The sequence below is a fragment of the Diorhabda carinulata genome, chromosome 5 (assembly GCF_026250575.1).
Source record: "Diorhabda carinulata isolate Delta chromosome 5, icDioCari1.1, whole genome shotgun sequence".
NCBI classification, from domain to species: domain Eukaryota; kingdom Metazoa; phylum Arthropoda; class Insecta; order Coleoptera; family Chrysomelidae; genus Diorhabda; species Diorhabda carinulata.
In genome coordinates, this window is record NC_079464.1 from 10887141 (window position 1) to 10911763 (window position 24623).

Here is a 24623-nt window from a genome sequence, read left to right on the forward strand (position 1 = left end):
GTTATTACGTCCCATCAGAGTGGAGTAGCAATCCTTGTTCAGGCTTGATACCCAAACCGAAGAGTGTCACTATTTGGTTCATGTTAAAATTTCCCCAGCGAACGCTAACTGGCACTAGCGTAGTCGCTATATCCTTGGAATTCCCAAAAGATGACAGCAGTCAAGATCATTATTTTATTGAGGAAGTTGTTCGGGGAAACTGTCGAAGGATGATAAATGACGTAAATAAAAGCTTACCTGTATTATGTATTTCCAGCCTCCAACAAGGGATGATGACATGATGGGGGTAATATGGAATGAATTTCGGAATGTTTCTATAGAAATACTTCGTGATGTGAGTAAATCTTTCAATTATCGCTATCAAACATGCATACAAATTATCTGGAGGTTATTTTGAACACCTATTGTGATAATAAATACGTTTACGTATACTGTAGTAAATGTTTTTTATTGTTACGTTCCTGTGATTTATTTGTCATATACTCGTTTTTTCTTTGTATTTCCGATTCAACCTCTACAGGTTGTTAAACACTTTTAAATACCTCATCAGAATGCTATATTAGAGTAATGGAGAAGTCAAGCTTATTCCAAATATAGAATAAAATATAGGGTGTTTCAATTAAAATAATGTAACTTTGATAAGGCACAAAATTCTGTAATACCCTGTAAGATTGTGATTCAAAATGATGATGGCTATAATCCCTCAAGTTTTCAAATTTATAACTAAAAGGACAAAAGAGGCCCCGAACTTTATTACACTAATCAATCACCCTGTATGTATCATCAAAAATAAGACTTTTCACTCCCACTTTTGTAACTTCTATCTTGTTTTAATTATGTTGGCCACTGGATCTTTCGAGAACGACATACCTTTCGGTTTTTCAGTAATTTGATTTTAATTTATTGTAATTCATTTTAATTTACTGCCTATTGTAAATTCTCTCTTCTTTTTCTTTCATCCTTTCTAGTTTGTAGTCCACGCTCAATTTTTGTGAAACATTCTATTTATTCATTTAACCTTTTTTGTTAATTTTTTTATGAGAAAGAAATCATTTTATGACTGAAAATATTCAGAATTCTTAAGAATCACTTTTGAAGCAGTGGTATTCTTAAATTGTTAAATTGACAATCACGTGGAGAACCTCAATTAGCTAAAATACCCGCGACGATGTTGAAATTAGTTGAAAAAAACTCGTCCAGTGGAATTCTCCGAGTATTTCTGCATTATTTCTTGAATTTAATCAAATTGTTGTAAAAACTTGACAAATTGTGAGTAATCATTATCATTATCTCCCGCTGTTTGAAAAGGTCTTTCAAAGTGCCTTTTGTGGCCTGGCTCTATCAACATCAGGTACGGTTTATATAGAATAAGGGTAAGACAAATCCTACATCAGTTTCATGTTTCCAAAAGAAATATTTATTGTATAACCACATTATTTCCATATATATTACAAGGAGTTTTTTTTTCTGAAAATGTATTTCTCATAAACCGTAAGCTACAATTATTGGAGCGTTCATAAAATTTTACTTTTTTATACTAGGGTTGCTACTTTAGTTTTGAGATAAACAAATGAAAGCAAATATTTATAATGGGTATGGCTTTAATTATATTATCCATTAAGATCAATACACTTTTTTATGTGTTTGAACTAATTGTCCCAGCATTTTTCCCATTCCAATTGAGCTACCTCCAAAACATGTGATTTGAACGCATCAACCGCTTTTTCAGGTGTTAAACCTCGCAATTTATTTATTTTTGATCTGCGGGAATAAGAAGATATCATTGGATTCCAAACAAGGACTGTACGGAGGATGACCTATCAATTCGATGTTCTGACTGTTTAAAAACTATTTTGTTTGAACTGATGTGTGAGAAGTTAAGAGTTTCTATTGTCGTGGTGGAGAAAGATACGTCTTCTGCGATTGGTTTCCTTAATTTTTCGAACACTACTGCCAAACAAATACTGATATACCATTCAGCATTGGCCGTTTTACGTTGCTCTAATGGAACGGTGGCGAAATGTTCAAATATTTTGAAAAAACAGGCAACCATTTGCTTCGACGTGTTTAGTACATGAGCAACTTATGTTGGATTTGACTCGTTTTGAGCGATTGTTGAAATATGCCAAAAAATCTTTTTGACTGCCCAATGATCATGCAATATTGAATGTAATTCCCAATTATGCCTCAGTCTCATGGTATGTCACATGACGATTTTGCAGGATCAGTTTACGAATAGCAAAGTTTTCTGGTACATCAACCAATTTTGGATGACATTCACGAAATTCGACCAAGATTCAAAACGGAAAACCAGTGAAACACGGTGGCTCGAGGTAGTGCCTCATTGTCAAATGTAGAAGACATTTGATCGGCACACTGCTGTTGGTTCAATCCACGTCGATAGTCATATAAAATCATCGCACGAAAATATTTGCGATTAAATTCCATTTTACTTTATGTTATATGAAACTTGGTGCTTGTGAAACTGTCTAATTCGCTACCAACGAAAATGTACATTTACATAACCAAAAGATACCTAACTGACTGATTTAAAGGTTGATTCCATCGAAAACAAAAATGGACACATTAATGGATCGATGCAACCATAAAAACCTGAAATCAGCAAATCATTCTGTTAAAACAATTATAACCGCGTGATCATTGTCACTACCAGCATATAAACGATATAAACGCGTAAACATTGTTAACTAGTTGATTCGGTCGGTCGAATTACTGAGAAATATTGACTGTAGATCGTTTTACCGAAGCCGATGGATTAGTATGTATATGTATATAACCACATTCATCAATTTTTATTTTATTTAATGATTCTTTTGTTTGTATTTGAAATAAGTATCTTTCATGAGTTTCCTAACGAACAACAAAATATAGAAACCACTGAAGTAACAAACATATATATGAAATTTTTTTTCAACTTAAAAGGTTGAACCCTATCAGCAAACTGCCAAATAAATAAATCTACATATCAAAAATAATATCTTTTAACATAAAAATCTATGAAATTACCGAGAGGAACGTCGATTTAAATATCAGAATGTCGATCATCTTCCCTACTTGTATGCATAATCCACCTTTATTACTCAAGCTTATGGCTCATTTCGATTTATTTGTTTTGTGAAATTGTATAATTGTATTTTATGTGTATACCATCATTTCTGAATCTCTCGTTATATGTAAAAAGTCAATTTAGTAAAACTTGCGACTATATTTGATGTAGTCGTTGTGGAAAACTGAAAGTAAATAGTTTACCTTCAGTCTTTGAAGATGATAACTTGGTTATCGAAAAGCGCGTCAGACAGTGTATTCTCTATGAATATCACCAACGGTTCCAGAAATTCCAACTCAAACCAGAAGATATGAGGTGATTGGACAATAATTTCTTTAGTGATGAAAATTTTATTGTGTATTTGCTTATTATTTTAATACTTTTCAAAGCCTGAAATATACGAGTACATTTTAGTTCATCATGTTCAATTGAAAAATGTGTATCGAAAATAATAATAAATTAATACGTGTTTTGAATTTGTTATAAACTTTTTTATTCATTCAAATTTATTTTAATACCTTCAGAAGAATCTCTATCCAAAACATCATCTACTTTTTGCCAAAAAATAATTCCTGAGAGTAAGGAAAAAAATAGTGTGCAAGAAATTTCTTCAAATCTGCTTCGTGAGACACAACACAAAATTAATCAAGTGCAAGCTTTGTTAACGTTTCAGCGTTTCGCTATTTGCAATAACCAATGTAATCAATGAGAAACAAAAATAAATGAAATGATACATTATTTGTGATTATTTACAAATGAAATCGTACATTAATCAATCCACCTACTTCTTTCCTTCGTGGTTAAACCACGAGAAAAATTAATTATTAACTTACTACTGTCTTAACCCTTCGAATATATTCATCTCGGCTTTTGACTATTGGTATGTAACTATTTTTCATTATTCAAAGCATTATAAACATTCTTAACAATGGTTTTATTATTTTATAGATCGTGTTTAGGAAAATCTCTTTTATTTGTTTATAAGGTCAATGTAACAATGCAAAAGAAATCAATCAGATTGAGATATCGTCAAATGGTTATAAACATTAATATATTGAAATACAATTTCATGTCAATTCGAGGTGGATTCAGTATATTTTTGAATCGTTTTATGTACCATCTCATTTTTGTAAAACAACTTGACTAAATTTCAGTCTTATTACCTCATATTGAAAAACCCGAAATATTAATTCATATGTCTTATATCACCTATATCAAAATTCAAATTTTGAAATTGTATATTTGAATTTCTAAAATTATAAATTACCATCAAATTGTTCAAATGTCTTTTCACCATTAACAGAGATTTCCCATTTCTACGTACCTACTTCAGAAGTTTTCTGAGCAATAATTTCCTTATTTTATTCTATAAGCTTTTGATGTTGTAGTGACAGTTTTATTAACGTGGTAAAATTTCTAGATGTGTGTTTCTTTTTAAATTATAAAAGAAAAACTTTATGAAGAGAAAATAATTATTCCGGACATATTATAAATAATATATTTAGAAGATGGATTGTCAAATATTATAAACAATAGACAAATTACAACAAGTTATAAATGACATCAAAATATTTCACTACATCAAATTTAAAATACAACAATAATAGAAGTAATAATATGTCAGGTTTCTTGTAATAATTGTGATGCTGTTTACATAGGACAAATACGGATATTTCGATATTTAAGAAATAGATTAAGAAATCATCAAACTAACACTACATTAATTTCACTATGAAATATCTGAAAAGCGGACATTCAATTATAAAACTACAATAACTAGACCTAAATAATTTGAAAAACGTATTTTATAAATTTGAAATTTTATTTCATTCATGAAAAGTGTATTATGGACTTTCAAATAACTGTTTCCAGTAAACGTAATTTTGTAACTTAATAATTTTTCTGAGATTTTCGTCTACAATTCCAGTTTTTGAGCTTTTTCGATTGACATGCCGCATCACAATGATTTTATCAATGATGGAGATGGTTTTTTGTATATACGCTTAACATTTTTTCAGACGTACTGTTGCCAAAGTGTCATATCCAGATAGAAGCTAACCCAAAGTTTTGCAAGGGTTTTCCATAATTTAAGTTGAAAATAATTTATTAGTAAATCTGGGTGGTCGTTGGAACCAAAACATAAAGGTGATATTTGGATTTGAAGAGATTAAAATTCAGATGCTAGCTGACGCCATCTAGCAGCAACACCCTCGTTTCTTCATTTCTGAACAAAATTTGCTTTCAAGATATCTCCCAAGGCGATTTTGCTAATGAATTCTCTACAAATATATCGATATTTTGATGAAGAAAGTATTCAATAAATTACTAGAGAGGAGAAAACTCGATCGGTGTGGAAGTGAGATGATTAAAATAATGAGTTAGATTTGATTATTTGGATTATAGGCAATCAATAACTCATGTCGTATGTTCGGTCCAATTTAAATGGAGACTCTCATTCATTCTATTTTGTGAAATACTTAAAGTAATATTTTAAATGACAGCTGTAACAAGGAACATTTTTATTACAGGTTAGGACTCTACATAAAATTTTGCCCCTTACTTTTTCAGTTCAGAACTGCACTGTGATTTGCAGAAGTACAATCACCACCCACATACTATTTCTAACAAGGAGCAAAGAGATCTATTTTTGTAAAGTGCAATTTGTTTTGTATACAATAACGTGGAATAAGTTTTATATGTGAGAGTGGGTATGGGGGGTTAAGCTGCTTTAACTTAATCATACCAAAAATAGTTCCTTTCACAATGCAATGTCTATTTTCTTCAACTACAGAATGAGAGAAACAAATACACAAGAGTATAAAATCTCTGACGTAGGTGGCAGGACGAAGTTTAGGTTGAGTTCATTTATAAATATGTCTAAGAAGTTTATTTTTAGAATTATTTCAAAATATCTGAATTCCGAAAAAATAGTAGTGAATGTAAATGAAAGGTTGTTATTTAATTCAAAGCTGAGAGCTTTGTTGACATAAGTAATAATTGAAAATGAAATTTTTCAATACATTTTTTAACAAAAAGTTATTCTTTGTTTAACTCAAGTTTACTGTTTAGGAAATATATGGATTTATAGATGTTGTACATGAAAAGGAAACATTCCTAATTGAACTGTATACTGTCGAACATCGTGTTACATACATAAGAAAAAGTGAAATGTAAAAAGTTTAGTTGGTTAGCCTACAACTTATCTAACAAAAAAGATTATAGTTCCTTGTGTTTACCGGTGTTGCATATACCAAGCTTTTCAGATATCCCAAAAAAAATGAATATTTAATGAATATTTAATTCAGGGGAATATATGTAGTACACATGTTTGTTTATTTATTAATTAATTCTCTAATAAATATTTGATTGTTTAAGTATTTGCAATAAATAATTATAATTTATGAAAATTATCTTCTGAATGTCACTTTATGGAGAACGGTTTCCTTGGCATATAGGTACAATGACCTAAAAATCTCATAAGTTACACAAAGAGTACCTTTTCGTTGAAAAATTGATTGAAAAAATCATTTTCGCTTTTTTTAGATTGTACAGGTTGCCACTGAAAAATTTGTTAATCATTGGGCATGAGCCGCCCCTGAACTTCAAATAGTAGCGTAGATTTATTTAATCCTTCCAATACTGTAGGTAGTGAGAAATGCTTTATTTTCAAAAAATAATTACTAAAAAACAAACATGAAGATATAAATGAAATAAAATTATAGGTAATAGTCATAAGTAATAACTAGGTAATAATAAGTATATAAGTCCTTAGCAAAAGTAAACCAGTATGTAGCATACCCGGAATTAAATATTATTATTAGAATAGAAGTCGTTTACAGAGTAAAGGTCACTTTCCATTAAATATGCCGTCAAATTATTGCCGAATGTGGGAGAAGATGATATCGATTTTATTTCAATTGGCAAATGATTGTGCATTTTTTTGCATTGTAAAATATTGAGCCCTTAACTTATTCTGACGTGGAGTTAGTAGGTAAAGGTCGTGCTCTGCCTTCCTAAGTGGATAACCGTGCAACGACTTTTGTGAAATTGGAGAAGCGTGCTTACGAATTAGGCAAACGGATTCAACGATGAATAAGGAAGAGTCAGAATTTTCAATCTTTGAAAGAAGTCCCTGCAGAGAGCCCTGCTGTTTAGTCTCAGTAAATATCTATCAGCTCTCTTTTGTAGTTTAAAGATTCGCTCAAATTGAATCGCACCACACGTACTACCCCTGAAGGGGAGGGCATATCGGAGATGCGACTCAATAAGGGCATAATAGACTGTTAAGGAAGTGGATAAGTTCAGTTGTAATATGTAGCTCCCATTTCAAGGAATTGTTCATAACAAGCCCTAAGAATTTTACAGATTCAACTACGTCAATAGTGGTGTTATTTAATAAAAAAGGCAGTAATGTATTTTTATATGATAAAATTTTGGTTTTAGAAACATTGAGACAGAGAAGAAGAATCGCACCATGATTTAAGGGTGATTAGGTCACTAGATATGGTCCTATGAAGTGCCGGGGCTGATTCAAGAGTAATGGTAAGATATGTCTGTAAATAGACATGGTAAGATATGTCTGTAAATAGATATATCTTACAACTGAGAAATAGGGCCTATTACTGTGCCTTGGGGCACTCCACATTCTATTGGCTTTCAAGAAGACATAGTTGTGTTAACCCGTACAAGCTGACTTCTGTTGTTGTTGATGGCTGTTAAGGCTGTTTGGAGTAGATATTATTTAGTAGAGAGAATATAGCATCATTTGTGCATTGATTACTTAAAAACCCAAATTGATGGGTAGTAAGTAGTTCATATTTAAACAAATATGATTAAAGCCTCTTTTTGACCAATCTTTCTATGATCTTAGATAACGTGGGAAAGAGTGCAATTGGGCGATAATTCGATGCTTGATTTTGATCTCCTCCTTTATGCAGAGGTATTATTATAGCCGTCTTAAGGTAATTGGGAAAAGTGCCAATGTGAAATGAAACATTAATTGAAGTGGTGAGGTAATTTAATGTGGAATCGGGCAGACTCGAAAACAGTTTTAATGTAAGCCTAGTACATGGACATGTGTATTCATCCATCAAAAATCCATAATGTTCGAGTGTATAATTTAGAAAATATAAGTTCTGATTCCGCAGCTTTAAGGACCTATAACTCAAAAACGAATGATATGAGAATGTTTTTTTATTTCACAGCATTATTTTTACGTCATCTACTCACTCCCGAATTTTTTTCGTGAAGTTTCGGAGCACCCTGAGGTCTCATTCCTAGTTATTGACCAGATATATAAGTGGTATTATCCATGATTATTGGGTGACCTATTTTTATAGTAGAGAAATTTACAATCGATAATATTTAATTTCCACAATGACGGAACAGAGACCCCAAACAGATTTTTTTTGTATATTCTATTTGTGCTAATTTCAATATAATATTTGACAGCTTCCAGAAATGTCATTCATATTCGTTATACAAGGTATCCGGGAAGTATCAAAAATATTATACAAAAAGAAAAAAATCCTCTGATTTCATTCATCAAATACCAAAACTCTCAGGAATTACATCCGAGTAAAAGTTTTTTCTAGTAGACGAACCTCACTAGACAATTCTGAAAATATGCAGGGCTTTGGTTATTGAGAAGTTTTCATTAGCAAAGATCATAAAAAAGAAAAATATCCTCTTTATGAAGTCCCATGAGTTGGTTGATGATCACAGATCTAAATTCTTTTTGTACCTGCATAATAAATCAATACAATTATTTGAATTAAAAGTCTATTGATAACGTTTCAATTTCGGAAAAGTCGTTTAATTGGAACAGGCATATTCACCTGCGAAACACTCGATATTGGTCGAATGATAACCAAATTGGATGCAAGTATGACATACACAAAGACCATGAGAATCAAATCAGACTGAAATTGCACAACGTGCTGCTATGCTAAGAATATATAGTCATTGTTTCTGATCAATTGAGTCTAAATATTCATTATGAATTTTTATCAGTTAATATTTATTTATGTGGTAATTCATGCATGCTCTATCAATTATTTTGTAAATAAACGAATGGACGAATTCCACATCGACGCCATAATTAGCATGACTACTAATTCAACTCTAAGTAGTTGTTATACTCAATCGATTTACTGAAAACCATTGACCCACATAAGAATTTATATCGCCAATAAAAGTTCACTTTGAAATTCTGTTGAGGCGTTCCAAATATATTTATAGATCTGAATCACATTTTCATTCAAAATCTTCTTTGAACTGAAAATATACGTCGGTGGTTCGTACGCGAAATTCATCGATATTGTTAATCATCAAGGTATCAAGTTTGTGATACAATGGAAAATTAAGTATCTGGAACAATTTTAGTTAGAATAAATACATATAGACCAAATATGAAAAAGTTAGTAACGATTAATACCTGTGACTCATATATTTATGATTGTTTCCTAAATATAGAATATGAAATTTGACTCACCTAACGAATTGCTGTACTAGCAGGTGTGTAAAATCATTTAGAATGGAAGTATATGATCTGAAGAGACCCAAATGTTATATTAAAAATGAGGTTTTTTGAAGCACCGCGTTTCAATTTTTTAGCATATAACAATAGACACGCGCTTTTTTGAGAGATTATTAATTTATGCAGTATCCAACGCGAATAGATCGTTTTGACAGCCAAATGTTTCAAAATCAGTTTATGCACAGCATCGATATTGTCTGGCATGACTACGATTGAAATTGGAGAATTAGGGAAACTTGAGATGGTACTTCACCAAAATTCGAAACGAGTTGATCACTGTTGTTGGTTTAATCCACGTCCAAAATTGTAGAAAATCGTGATTTAATTCCATTTTTTCATTAAGATGAATGTTTCAAGTATCTGTAAACAACTCAACTAGCACTCGTATGACAACACGTTTTGAGTACATTCACCAATAAAAATGTCAAATTTTATGATGGCAATATCATATTTCACATATTCACAACAGTGTTACCATATCTCAAAATTTATGTAGCAGTCCTCGTAGATGTACGGAATGGAAATATTTTTTTATTCAACTACCGACACTATATGGCCACCCATTTGTGTGTAACATGTGAAAAACAATTAATTGATCATTTTTCCTATGAAAGTAACCTAATAGTTTTTCTAGCGATTTGTTTACATCTCTTCAAAATCAAAATTATTGAAATTGGTTTATTTCGATGTGCATTGACAAATATTTTTTCATATAAAAGCTTGTATTATGCTTTATTATGTTAAAAGTATGTATGATATTCCATAGTATCATAAGCAGTTTTGTTAATTGAATTCATATATAATCGAAACTCAATTTCTCACATAAATTTTTTTTCGAATTTTGAATGTGTCAATTATTTTATTCAATTCTATCAAATTAAACGTGTAGTGCATTCAAATTGGAATGCATACCTAACATTAGCTCCACCTCTTAATAAAAAAGATATGTTTGCTTTAGCCTAATTAGTGATGGAACACCATAACCTAACAATTCAGCATACCACAATTGTGGTATCCATTGATCACAAAAAAATCTGGTGTTGATGCGACTTTCTATACAACATCGTCGAGATGTCATTATATTTACCGGGAAGGAGAAGGCTATAAGAATTATAAAATAAGAAGAAATGCCGAGTAAGAAGATCGATTCTTGTGGTGTATTGACATTGCCGTTGACGAGGATCGTTTTCGAACAGGCTTTACTGCATTTTGCAGCATCACCAGTCGATATATGTCCGTATTTGCCGAGAATAACCGCACTTTTTTTATAGTACCAGGGCTTTATCAATAAATCATTTGCAGAATTTCGATACTTTAGAGTTTGCCATTTGCGCGTAGGTAATAATAAAAAAATTATCAATTTATTTTTATTAAGTTAATTGTGAAAATAATTGAATACAAAGATATTATGACTAGATTATTTTCAATACACATAAACATCAATACGTTTTATCGAACAATTGGAACAATTTGAATAAACATGAAACATTACTTTTTGGAGGATTTATTTTTAACAAAGTCAATAAATTATTAATTGATTATTCATAATAAACCAATTTCATTTCATGGAATAATAATTGAACAATTACTTCTAGCTTATTCCCGAAGATGTTCCGTGTTGCCCCTGATCACAAACGTTAGATTTTATGAGATATTTTAATTTGTTTGGGAGAAGATGGACAGTAAAATATTTTTATAGTTATCTCAATTGCGTTATTCAATCTATCTTCTATATATTCTTCTTTATGGACTTGTTTTTTTTAAGACAACAGTTGTTTAAAAGCGATAACTTATAGAGACAAAACCACCGGGTCAAGGTATATTTATTTTTTAATAAATTTTAGATGATGTGAGTTTATTTAGAATTGTACGAAAAATGTTGTGCGTATTTCGTTTATGAAATTCGTGTTTTTATGGGCACATTCAAGAGAATTTTTAGCATCGATCTGCGGCCTCGCCAAAAAATGAACCGTCTCCTGCCCCATTACAAAAACACTCATTTTATGCACTTAATAAAGAATAACTATTATCACTATCAATTTGGCATAAACAAATTCAGGAGAAAAATATAACGAGACACTAAAGAACTAGACTATCGGTTTGTATCATAATTCAATAGTCCCTTGTTTTTGCGTAGTATTTCCAAAATTAAGCAAACCGCTACTAACTAATGTTAGAACATCAACTATTTATTGGCGAGATACATTTTCTTCAGTGGAAGGAAGCTGTACTTAATATCTTGTAAACATAATCTGACAAAATTCTGCCGTCAGTTTTATTAATTTCGTTTTCGAGTTTTTTTTTCGAGAACCGTGATCTTATTTTAATTTTTTCAAAAATTCTTGTTTGACTACATTACTCACTCGTATGACATATTTCACGATCAATCTTAAGTTTCGAACTTTCCGTGGAAATAAAGTCTGGAAAATACTTAGCAAGACTTTTCGCTTTGAGAGAATACTTTACGATTTAACACATACTATGTCAATTTCAAATATTATTCTTAGACCATTTCCCTCCGTACTATAAAAGACATATTGGTTATTCTGAACCTCGAACTCATCGGTCAGCAGTACTGCTACATTGCTACTTTTATTTCAACAGAGTTTTTTAGATTGATGCGTTTTCAAGAGTTTGTAGATATCGAATAAAATCCTAGTGAGATAATAATAGTTCGAATGGATCCAGGCATTTAAAAGAAATAGAGTATAAATAAGTAGGACAGGTCTCTGAATAATACTATTTTTGTTTTACCTACATACATACAACACATTTTCTGATCTGTTGAATATTTTCAATATTAGATTAAATTACAAAATTAGATCCCATTATTGAGTAAATAAACATTATAAGGGGAATGAAATTGGGCTTTTCCAGTATTTTTAATAGTAAAATTTGTTCTATATGTCCTCTCAAAATGGCGAGTAACAGTTTTATCAGCTCTCGTTTCTATATGTCTGATTTCTAGAAACTATCAATATGAAAGAAAACTAAAATCAACTCAAAATGGCTAAAGAATGTAACAGAAGATGTTTTCTCTTACAATGTCGAAAAAAGAACATTCTTCCTACTTACCTATAGCACAATATCAAACATAATGTAATGTTCGTATGTATTTAAATAGTTTTTAATCAGAAAACGGTGAAATGAATTTATACACTGGGTGTATCTAACTCATGAAATTTATTGATACACTTACTATTTCCTAGCTTACACTCTAAACCCGAGATTGCCAAAGTAGTCCAGGTGGACCACCAGGAGTCTGCGGGTAACTCGACAGGGGTCTACGTTAGGGATACACAATCTTAAGCAAGTGCCCATGAAAATTTATTTGGTATCTATAATGGAAAACTAAAATGTTGGCTTCACTTGTTCTATCAATATAGGCAGATAATAGTTTTAAAATCTCAGCGACTGTTCCTTGTAAAAACTTGAATATTCCATAATCAGTACAACGCGTCGAGACTTGCCGTTGCCGCACCGGTCGTCGTTCCGTACGCAAAACTTGTTCAGATATGCAAATCAATACGACTTGTGGTGTATGTGCTTGCAATTTTGCACGATTTTTCACCAATATAAATACGACTGTCAAGGGTAAACGTAACTCATTCCTTTTCGAAAAAGTGAATCTATGTTAGTATTTGTCAGTGACGGGATTTGTTTCTAGACTTTCAAAAGAAAAGCGAATTGATATTAGTGATCTCCAGTGAAAAATAAGTACCTATCTGCTTTTTTGTTATAATCATATATTTTCTCTTAATCTCTCTCAACCTGCTATATGAGATAGGTAAATTTATAATAAAGTATAATTTTATGGAAGTAGGTAAATTCAGTATTTAATTTTCACTCGTACCTACTACACGGAAACATTACAAATACATTATTTGTTACAATATAAATTTTATATTGTAATAAGTATATGTTTAGTATTGAATTTTGTTACATATTCATATGAAATAACATTGAGCAATATAAATTATTTAATTACTCCGGAATTTTTATTCAAAATATTGTTTACAAGTTTCTATAGAATTTACAGAATTATATTAAAATATAATAAATAAAATAATAATTTGACATAACATTAAAATAGATCCAGCCGCTTTCATAAAACTCTATTATATCTTAGCGATATATTGCTTTAAATAATTAGAAAGGGTTTGCCGCCGGAACTGTTTATTGATTAATCATATTCCCGATGATTACAACATCGTTGTCGAACCCGAGCAAATTATAAATGTTGTATATATTATATATTCAGTATAAAAATCTTTGATTCTGTTAAAATAATTATATCCTATTAAGTTAGACCGTTAGATTAGAACATCTAATGAACAAACTGTTCCTGATCTGGTTGCTGGAAACCACCGGCAAGCGATACACACAAACTGCCTTCATAGGGGCATCCAAAGTATTCGAGACAGTATAATCGAACTCGAAATAAAATCGCTAATGCTGATAATTGGATTTATTACTGGCTACTGGGATAAAGCAAAGTATCTCAAGTCGATGAGCATCGCGCGAGATGATCGATATCCAAGATACGAATATGGGAAGGAGTCTCCTCTTCACGTATTTTCCCTCCCCGGGATGTTCGAGACGACATCCTTTGAAGGAATGTGGAAGAGCACATCGAATTCAAGAAGACAGATATAAGTAAGCTCCTTCCTAAGTAGAACTACATAATCTCTTCTACAACCCTTAAATTCATATAATAGAGTTGACACTATCATTCAAAATTTTTGGGAAGCTAAGTAGTATCAAGTATAGAAATAGAAAAGCACTAATGATTTATCTAAATGCAACATTCATTTTTATTTACCGTTTATTGTGATTTACGATCTATTGATTTATAAATCATAATTGACACTGTCAGGTCAAATTTGAGCTAAATTATATTAAAATTATATATACCATATCCACTCAGCTTATTCTTCAAGTTTTTAATATTCGGAATGTTCTATTAGAGAAAAGTGACTTCGAGACCTACAGGAATGTGTAATTTCGTAACTATATTATAGATGTGTTGAAAATATTAATTTAGAAACAAATGTCAATTCATGTCGAATGTCGAAATGACAAAAATATTTTATTTTTCAAAAGAGACAAACTCCATAAATAATGTGTTTTTAAAAGAAACAATTTTTTAGATTTGGCAAAGAGCCTACGAATATTTTTTTGAGAAGTACCACAGAGAAAGAGAAATCGAGAGATAATTCTCGAAATGATCAACTTGATAAAAAAAGTACAACAAAAAAGGTCATGGCGTGGAAATTTGTACTATCGATTAATATCAGTACCAAGAATCGAGTACCTACATAAGCGATTGAACGTTCCAATTTATTTATTACGGTCCCTTCTTCCATTCTAGTTTGTCGTTGCGAGGTCTTAAATACCAAATGACATAATTGCAGTGCCGACAACGCCTTACAGTTTTCATAATGTAATTATTTGGATGAGTACACTATTTAAGTGTAATTGTTAAATCTCAAATATGGAGGTACAGAGGGTAGAGTTGATCTGTTACATCTTCTTATTATTGTTAAGATATTATTCGAGTATGAAGCAGCGATAGACTAGTTGTCGAATTATTGAAACTCGAAACAATATTAGGAGTGAAATTAGTAATTATATGTAAATATAATTACTAATAAAGTGCATATCTTCATTATTTTGTGAAGATGTAAAGTAGGTACTACATGTATATATAAAGCTAAATATTTTTTTAATGAAATGATCAACGGAGATGATAACGTATACCTTCTATTCGGTTCACCAATGTTATGAACAAAACCTACCAATCATGAAAATTTTCAACTCTCGGTCTTGGTTAACTTGCATTTCATGTAATGGAATATATTGAGAAAAGAGAGGAGGAATGTGGGGGTTAATACTAATATATGGAAAGTCAACATTAAGGATTATACTTCATTTACTTGACAACTATATTATTGCCCATGGTAACCTATCCGATTTGTTCCCTCCAATGAAAATGATAAAGAAAAAATCCAATCATATCTAGCAAAACAACCCTAGCTACTTAAAACGACGTAAGCTAATCATTCAGCAGAAACTTACGAACTTTATTCAAAATAAACTTTAAAACTAATTATGAATAATTTTCATTCCCCTTTTGGTCTGCCGTTTTAACCCTTAGTTATATGAAATTTTTCTCTTGTCCTGTAAGTATCAAATTATCGAGAGTCGACATAACTGTCTACTATTAACAGTTCTTCACTTCGCACGTGAATGTATTTCTTTCTTTATGCAGTAACAACGTCCAAACAGGATTTAATTCTGTTGAGAAATGTACTTTATAATCTTGTCTGTTCAGTTATATATAGGTAATGTGTAATGTTTTGTTTAAACGATTTCCACTATTTGTTCTTATAAGATGAAACAAACTCAGGGTACAATTTTTTGAAATTTTTTATGCCACCCAATAAATTTGAAAAGGTCTTGTTAGTAAATATGCAAATCACATTACTTCACTGGAAAACATTTACCTGGTAGGTTTTATATACAAGTAAGTTCATAAACAGACTTGCAATCTTATTAATTTCATATAACCAAATAATTATAATTTTATATTTAAAACAATTCTTCATAATTCTTAAGATTACTCCCTGAGTGTTTAGTATGGAACGCTGAAGTTATCTATAATCTTTCACGATTTTTTATAAATTTTGATATTTAACGGTCTTTAATATGTCCTATGTTATTGTGTTGTTTACAATGTTGAAGTTTTCTTTCCATAAAAATATACTGAAGTTTTTATTTCAAATAGATCACCAAAATTTATTTTTCAAACATTTATTTATTGGTAACATTTGTTCATATTATAATCCCTGTAACCAATTGAGATAATTTCGGAATTATAGCTACATAGCAATATCTCCGTTGGCTTTAGCATAATACACTGAGATGGGTATACTATTAAATAAACTAGTTTACTATGAATATTCAATAATATATTCCAAATTAGTAAAAAAGTTCTAATAAACTGAATCTTCTTCAAATCATGCTGAAGAAAAATTGCAGCAACTGACGATAAATATCACAGGTAAACACTGTTTTTGTCCCACGAACTTTGTGATGATTTTTATTTGTTGTGATGAACCCTCATTAAAAAAATTATTATTTTGTTTCAATCACATATAGTTATTTTGCGACAGCCATATATTATTTTCTGACCTCATTTACGTGTTTTTGTTTGAATAAGTTAATTTAGGCGACTGTATAACTAAGTTCAAACACACAGTCCAGTACCCAAACTTGTCATCGGCCAACAGACCATTCCTACATAGTGCCGAACGGCCTGTGCCAAAGCCTCCAACTCAAACAGAAAGCCAGGATTCCGCATCTAGATCGGAATTTGTTCATAATCAACCCGAAGTTAAGAACCGTGAACTTCAAAAGAACCACTTTTATTGATTCAAAGTGATTTGAACGATTTAGTACGTGATTTTAATTTGTCTCGAAAACAAGCTGAGCTTTTGGTGTCTAGATTAACGACTGGAATTTACTTTCCCCTGGTACGAAAATTTCTTATTGCCGACATCGTGACGATGAAATGAAACTTTACTTTTCTAAAGCAGATGATTTAGTCTATTGTGATCCAAGTCACTGGCGATTGTTCATTGTTTCCTCAAAAACAAGCTTAAAAGCATTGTTGCTATACAACGGAAACAAATGTCCTTCAGTGCCGATTGCCCATGGTTCTGATATTAAAATAAAATTAGATACAGTGAACATGTTTGGAAAGTTTGTGAACATTGTAAAGTCATTGATCTTTTGTTGGCGCTTCAGCTTTGTTACATAAAATGTTGCTGTTTCATTTGTGAATGGGAAAGTCACTACACAGAGAAAATATGGCTAAAGGGTGGATTACTTACTCCAGGGCAGAAGAATGTTAAAAATGATTCATTAGTGAAACCTGAAGACATACTAAAAAATTTTGTAAAAGCTAGCCTAAAGATGGCAGTGGATTCTTTCTTATACCTGAAAGAGAAATTTTCCAAACTCAGCGGGATAAAAATTAAAGATGATAGAAGATAAAGATATTAATTGATCCACAAATACGGGAACTAATGAAGGATACAAACTTTGAAGGAAAGCTGGATGATCTGGAAAAATTGCCGCATAGAGCGGAAAATTAGAAAGACTTGATCAATGAGCTAATAATTTCATACAAAGCTTTGGGATGTCTTTAAAAATACATATGCTGCACTTTCATGTGGATCTCTTCTCCGAGAATTTGCAGTGGACGAACACGGCGAAAGATTTCATCATGACATTTTCTTAATAGAAAAGCGCTATCAAGGGATAACAGTCCTGGAATTCTAGCAGATTACTGTTGGAGAGTCACAAGGGACCTACCAAAGCCAAACATTCAAGAAAACCATAGCTATATATTGCACATTGAAGATTATTTTTTCTAAGTGTACATTTTATGAAAATATATGTCTTGATGTCACAAATGTGTTAATTTATTCCATCGATATATATATATATATATATATATATATATATATATATATATATATATATATATATTGTTTGGTGGTAGTACAATAAAAATTTGGTATAGGTTTTCGTGTAACAAAAAAAGTTCAAAAGTTTTTTCACCAGTGTATTTATACGTTGTTAAAAGAAAGAAAACATAATGTCAAGGCAGTTACAACAGATGTTCAATATGTTGTCCGTTAACTCTCAATTATACATATAGTGCTTAATTCTACTACTCTCTGTAGTCATTTAATTTTTTAATTCCGGAATTTTGGCAGATTTTGTTTTATGAATGTTTTTCAAGTAACTCGACAGGAAATAGTCTAAGAAATGGATATCGTAAACCACACCTTCCAATCTATCTAGAATTCCATTTTGGTGCAGCCTAACCTAATTATTTGGAATATTTTTATTGTCTAGAAGTTTAAAAAAAAGAAATTCCCGAATTAAAAGACAACGGGAAAACTTATCTGATAATAATCGAACCATATTAGGTATAATATTATTTACGAATAAGTATAGATTTCATTATTCTTCTTTCTATAGGTTTCTATCAGTAACAAAGGAGCCAATTGATTATTAAAATTTCAGTTCGATCCGTTGTGACCTTCAATATATATAAAAATTAACAATTTATTGAGATATAAAACTACTTACATACCAGTAGCAGTAATAGTTATCTCCGTAATCATGGTATAGGAATTATTATAAGAGAAACGAATAATATTCATTATTTCTTTAGATTTCGAAAACAGAAGAAATATAATTAATAAATGAAATAGAAGTTCATTGTTTTTAAGGAAATGGAACGTATGACATCATGCAAGGCGTTTTTAAGACAATTAGGATATTCTATTATTATGAATTACTTTTTCAATGGCCCTGGGAATAGAAGAAAATGGGTAGACCTATTAAAAGATTGATAAAAGATGCTTAGGTCTCACTTCCAAGTTCTAGTATTTGGCGAATTTGGAAAAAACAACAAATTGAATCAATAAAACAATGACTATGCCTTTTTGATAGAGGTCAAAATTGTGCCAGCATGCTCAAAAACATTTTCATGAGAACATATAATATTTTTTCACGTTTAAGGTCAACTTTGGTATTCATCAAAATATCAACCAACATTCACAACCCTGATATAAATCAATACATCACTTATGACATGAATAAATACTATCTGCTTCAACTATATGAAACTCTATGTTTTTCTTTGTAATTAATGAAATGAAAATTGTTCAAATTATTAAGGTCTGCTTAGGTATGAATACAAAGCCGAACGTGTTATACGAATTTAAGAAATTGGAGATCTATAAATTTAATATAGAATAACCTCTTTTATTGAGAACATTTGTATAGAAATTAGAAAAAGTCTACAACCTTCCATTGCCTATATCTTCAAGACAGTTTTTGGACTCATCTATATAGTCTCATTATGCTACTTAAACGTAGGATAAAAATATAATAGAAAAAAAATTAATGTTATCTATGGTATCATAAATATTGCATATATTTAAGAAAGTTATACTTGTCAATTTAGTATCTTTAGTATGCGAAAAAATAGTTATTTGGTGGAAATTTACGATATAATAGCTAAACAAGTGATTTTTTGGATGGATCTGATGAATATTCATGTTTTTAAACAAGCAAGCTTATCGAAAAATTATAATTTCTTTAAAAATTTGATCAATTTAGTGATAAAAAAATAGCTCACCACAATAGGACCATCCATACGCCCAGATGAGCTGAGTGTTGCTCCGAACCATTGCCCACTTTTCTCATCGATAGGTATGTCTCCAAACCCAACATTATCTGGAATATGAAATATTTATAATCTAAAGTATATGTGAGGCTTTTTATACAATTGTTCACACTGTCATTTTTGATAGAACAAAAAAAGATTTCAATATTTGAAGCTTATAGTAACAACACGCAGTATGACTTTGAGCAATTCTAATGAAAGTAACACGATATCAAAAGGATACCAATATTCATTCAATGATACACCCTACCCAATCATCAAATCAAAACGCTATTGTTTTGTGATAAGTGAACTCACAGGTTCTTTCAATAAAAATGTTAACTTTGGCTATTAGTCATTCCCTACGAATAACCGGAAAACTACCATTCCTGAAAAATTCCCGCTACTCGTCGGTGTTTCAGGTTCTCTGTAAACTGTAAACTGGTGAACTGGTGCATCAACCAAATGCCAGAGAGAGGAAATAATATACTTATAGCTGTACTCCCTCCTACGTACGCCAACCAGTTCAGCACACACCATCGTAATGTTTTTATCAACCTATTAATTCTTTTACGTGCGTAGTAGGCAAATGGGCACACAATAGGCAATTTTTCCTACGTCAGAGTCATTCCTAAAATGAATCATAACTAACACAAACACCCACACAAAAATATCCCTATCTCTCCAATAAACAATTACTGCATAGTGCTACTCCAGAAAATGGGGCAACTTGCTGAGTTTGAGAATTTGAATTAAAGGTGATGACTTAGTGCGGATTGTGGGGTATACACTACAGAACATATTTAAGTCAACCATAATATGTTGGAGATCTAATCTAGATGATACAATTGGAATGAAACCAAATTATTAAAATACTCGTTCTGATACTCATATAATAAAATAATCAACCGTGTTTCTAAAGCATATGAGTTTGTTTGGTGTATGAATATAAGCTTTGATTAACTTGAATCTCAGCGTTGAATTGTAGGTTGAATCAAAGCTATCTAAATATACTGAAATATCATGAAATTTGTCACAAGGTACAAAAAAGATCTACTTTGCAACATCCGTTTCGGTTTGATTAAAACATAATCGGACATTATCTGATATAAAATTGAAAATTACTTACGTTAATTAGACGATAATAATTTTGCAATATCTTTATATACATATCACAATTTATATATTTTTATATAATATTTGGACCATAAATTCAATCTCACAACAATCACTAAAATATGATATGTAAAAAAGTTTAACAATATCTCCTTCACAATTGATAAAACTTTCAATGATATGGTGTTACCACAGAATTATATTCTCTTAAATTTATAAATAATATCACTTTTCAGTAATTTTCGGTTAAATATAAATCTATAGTTTATTTCCGAAAGGTATAGAGTTATAAAATTAGGTATGTAAAGGGACCATAGATTGACCCAACGAATATTCAAGCCACTTTCATAGTTTGGCATTGATTTCATTGTATTTTTTTTAACAAGTGCAGGTAGTACCACCTGGGTTGGGGTCAATATATGGGCTTAGCCTATTGTTATCCATTCACAAACACTGAAAATACTGTGCCAAAATCGTGCCGGTAGGATATTCGTAAAAAGGAAATAATTTTATTTTATTGAACATTATACAAAAAATACATTATACAGAAATTAAATTATAAAAAATTATAATATTCTTCGTCATCTGAGGAACTGTCATCTCCTCTTGACGTTATAATTAACGGGTCGACGGTCCGATCGATCAAGTAGCCAAGATCCCACATTTTCTCCTCTTCTTTAATGACTGCTTGATCAAACAGTAGCTTAACGTCTTTCATTTTGAATGTCGTGTTGTGTCTTGCTACAAATCCTTTCACTTGCGCCCATATAAGTTCTATAGGATTAAGTTCGCAATGATATGGAGCAGCACAGTTAGTTACACTATGTTTTTCTGCTATATTTTCCACGGCGTATTTCATAAAATGATGTTTGTGTAAATTTGCTATAGCTAATAGTTCTTTTTCTATTAAATTATCTTCAAATTCAATATTTTTGGTGGTTAACCAGTCAATAATTTCTTGTTTTCTCCAAGATGAAGTTAGTGTCTTCTCTAAGCGTCGAGAATAATAACGTGCGTTATCCATAACTACTACTTAATTAGTCGGAAGATATTTTATCATTTCACCAAAATAATCTTCAAAAACAACCGAATCCATGTCCTCGTGGTAATCTCCCATATGGCACGACTGAAAGGTTAGCAAACCTTCTTTTAAAAATCCCTCTTCGCTTCCAATATGGACGATTATTAGTCTTTTCCCTTTACCTGAAGGTACCTTAATACCCGTTGACAGGCCTTCCATGAAAGCTTGCCGAGCACTGGTTATTTTCTTTCATAATCTGTAGAATGACTTTCATAGAAAACATATTCTGCTAAAGAGAATCTGTCTGGATATAATTTACTATCACTTTTGTATCCGATTGACTAGTGATCTCTTAGACGGACCAAAGTACTTCTTATCACAAATTAAACAAGGAATTTCAAAAACTATGTTAGTCGATGGTGTTCTATTTTTGGTTTTAGAAAAGGCAGATTGAATTGTCAATTTTTTTCTGTTTGCTATTCTTATTTTATGTTCTATAAAGGTTCCATCATATCGGGTCGTTCTCCCCAAAGCATCATGCGGATATTACGTGATAGAAGTCTTACGCTCAGGTTGAGCAGTTGAAAACGATGGCTTGGGTTTTATGAGAATTTTACAAAAAAATTTTTGGAATCGGATGTTGAGAGATGTGAGAAGTGTATGTCTGATACGGAAACAATGAGTGCGGTATCATCAGCATATAATTGGACTATCTAATAAATAGAACATCTTACAGATGTTTGTGTTTGCTTAACTGTATGGGAAATGTTTTTAAAAATTTTATTAGTGTAATACATATCATAACAATGAAACATGCGAGAAGATTTTCAAAAATGCAGTAAAGCTGGTTAATAGTGGGGCAAAACTGATGCTTTGTGTATCATAGTTAGGAACTCTGTAGTTGGTATCAATTGATGCAAAAAATGCACTCAACTCAGCTTCTTGCATGGGGATAGTACAAGCGCTCCGTAACCGAAGTATATCACCATATTTAGAATACTTAGTGAAAAGCTATCTTCATAAGATAGTCTCTTGAGCTCTTGATTGTGTGGGAATATCATATGGAAATGAATAATGGAGTACCACAAGGATCCATCTTAAGTCCCACCTCATTGAACCTCTATTATGACAAAATTCTCAATTTATAGATGCCGCATATTTCACCCTTATTAGTTATGCTGATGACCTTCCTGTGGTAATAACCGGAGTATCAAAACTGACTGGTAAGTCTGACAGATATAGGAGTATATGGAAGAAATGAATCTGAAACTTGCGGAATAGAAGAATGGAGCGGTTCTCGTGGTCAACCGTAGGCGGCTACGCAGGTAATCATAGAGAAGTGAAGAGCACACATGTCGCCACTAAACTAGTTTCAAAAGTACAGCAACATGCTTGAGAAAATTCAAACAAAACTAACCATTAGTATCTGCAGTACACACCCCTCTCCAGGAAACTGAACAATTTATTGTCAGAGCCCCACAATTTACGTCTATATTGACGTATTATTTCACTTTATCGCAAATAAATTCAGTTGAAGACGTCTGATAAATAAGTAGAAATTTATCATTTTTAATTTGAATGAACTTCATATAATTATTCTTATTGATTGGAAAACAACAGTTAATGATCGAATTATTATAGTAAATAACAGTAAAAATGTCTAACTGAAACAAATAATTTGTTTCTTCTCAACAGCGTTAACATGGTATGGAATATTTATATATTATATTTGTTGTTGTTTTTGATTGACGTGGATTTTCTTCAAAATAAGAACATAATTCTTAGTAGCGACATATTTTGCTTATGACTTATTCCCTATATGAAAATGGAAATGTAATTTTAACATCTATTTATGGACTAATCAAAATTAGATCCAATATGGGTAGGAGACGATTTTCAAATATTAATGGATGGTATGTGGTACTACATGTGTTATTGGATCAAAATGGGTCCAATCAATGCTTAATCTAGTGACATTGATAGGATTGCATTAACTTGAAACATCGTCAAATAAGTGAAAAAATACTTTTTATAGGTGTTTTCAATCAAAGTACAAATGAAATACCCGACGGTACACGAGGTTTTACAAACGAATAGGAACCGATTGGTGTTCGTAAAGTTCGAGTATCAAATTAAAAAGTCGAAAAAATTGAAAAATACGTTTCCGAAGGGCGTTCTCATCTATGGAATCAAAATACTAATTGAATACTTAACTGTAAAAATGAGTACTAATGAGTATTAAGGATGAGGGGCAGAGCTCTTATCGTAAAATTCAATTAACGCACGAAATACCGAGTCAAGTGAAAAATAAATTGTATAATTGGTACTTACATAAAAATGGTTACAAATAATGAAAACCCGAGTACTTATATAACGCATGAAATAACTGAGTCTTGTTCAAAATAAATCATAAATTTGTGTCTAAATGATAGTTTAGGAAGTCAATACTCAACATTACAAATAGGTAAACTAAGAAGCAGAAAATCTATATTTTCTTTTTAACCTGTCTTAACAATTCCATGTCTGAGTAGAATTTCACGATAAGTATTCGATTCTCATTGGTATTCGTTTATACCGTTGATTGGTACATTTGTATTTCAATCAATAGATGAAAATCCCTTCCAGAAATTAC

General features: G+C 31.2%; 1 protein-coding gene across 2 annotated transcripts in view; it reads right to left on the bottom strand.

Annotated features, from left to right (window-relative positions):
- The window catches only part of LOC130894004 (integrin alpha-PS2), a 187836-nt gene that overhangs the window by 80807 nt on the left and 82406 nt on the right, over positions 1–24623 (bottom strand). For both annotated transcript variants that reach the window (XM_057800485.1, XM_057800484.1), the window contains exon 3: positions 19828–19925. In XM_057800485.1, coding sequence (XP_057656468.1) covers positions 19828–19925 — 98 coding nt within the window. The remainder of the gene's footprint in view (positions 1–19827; positions 19926–24623) is intronic.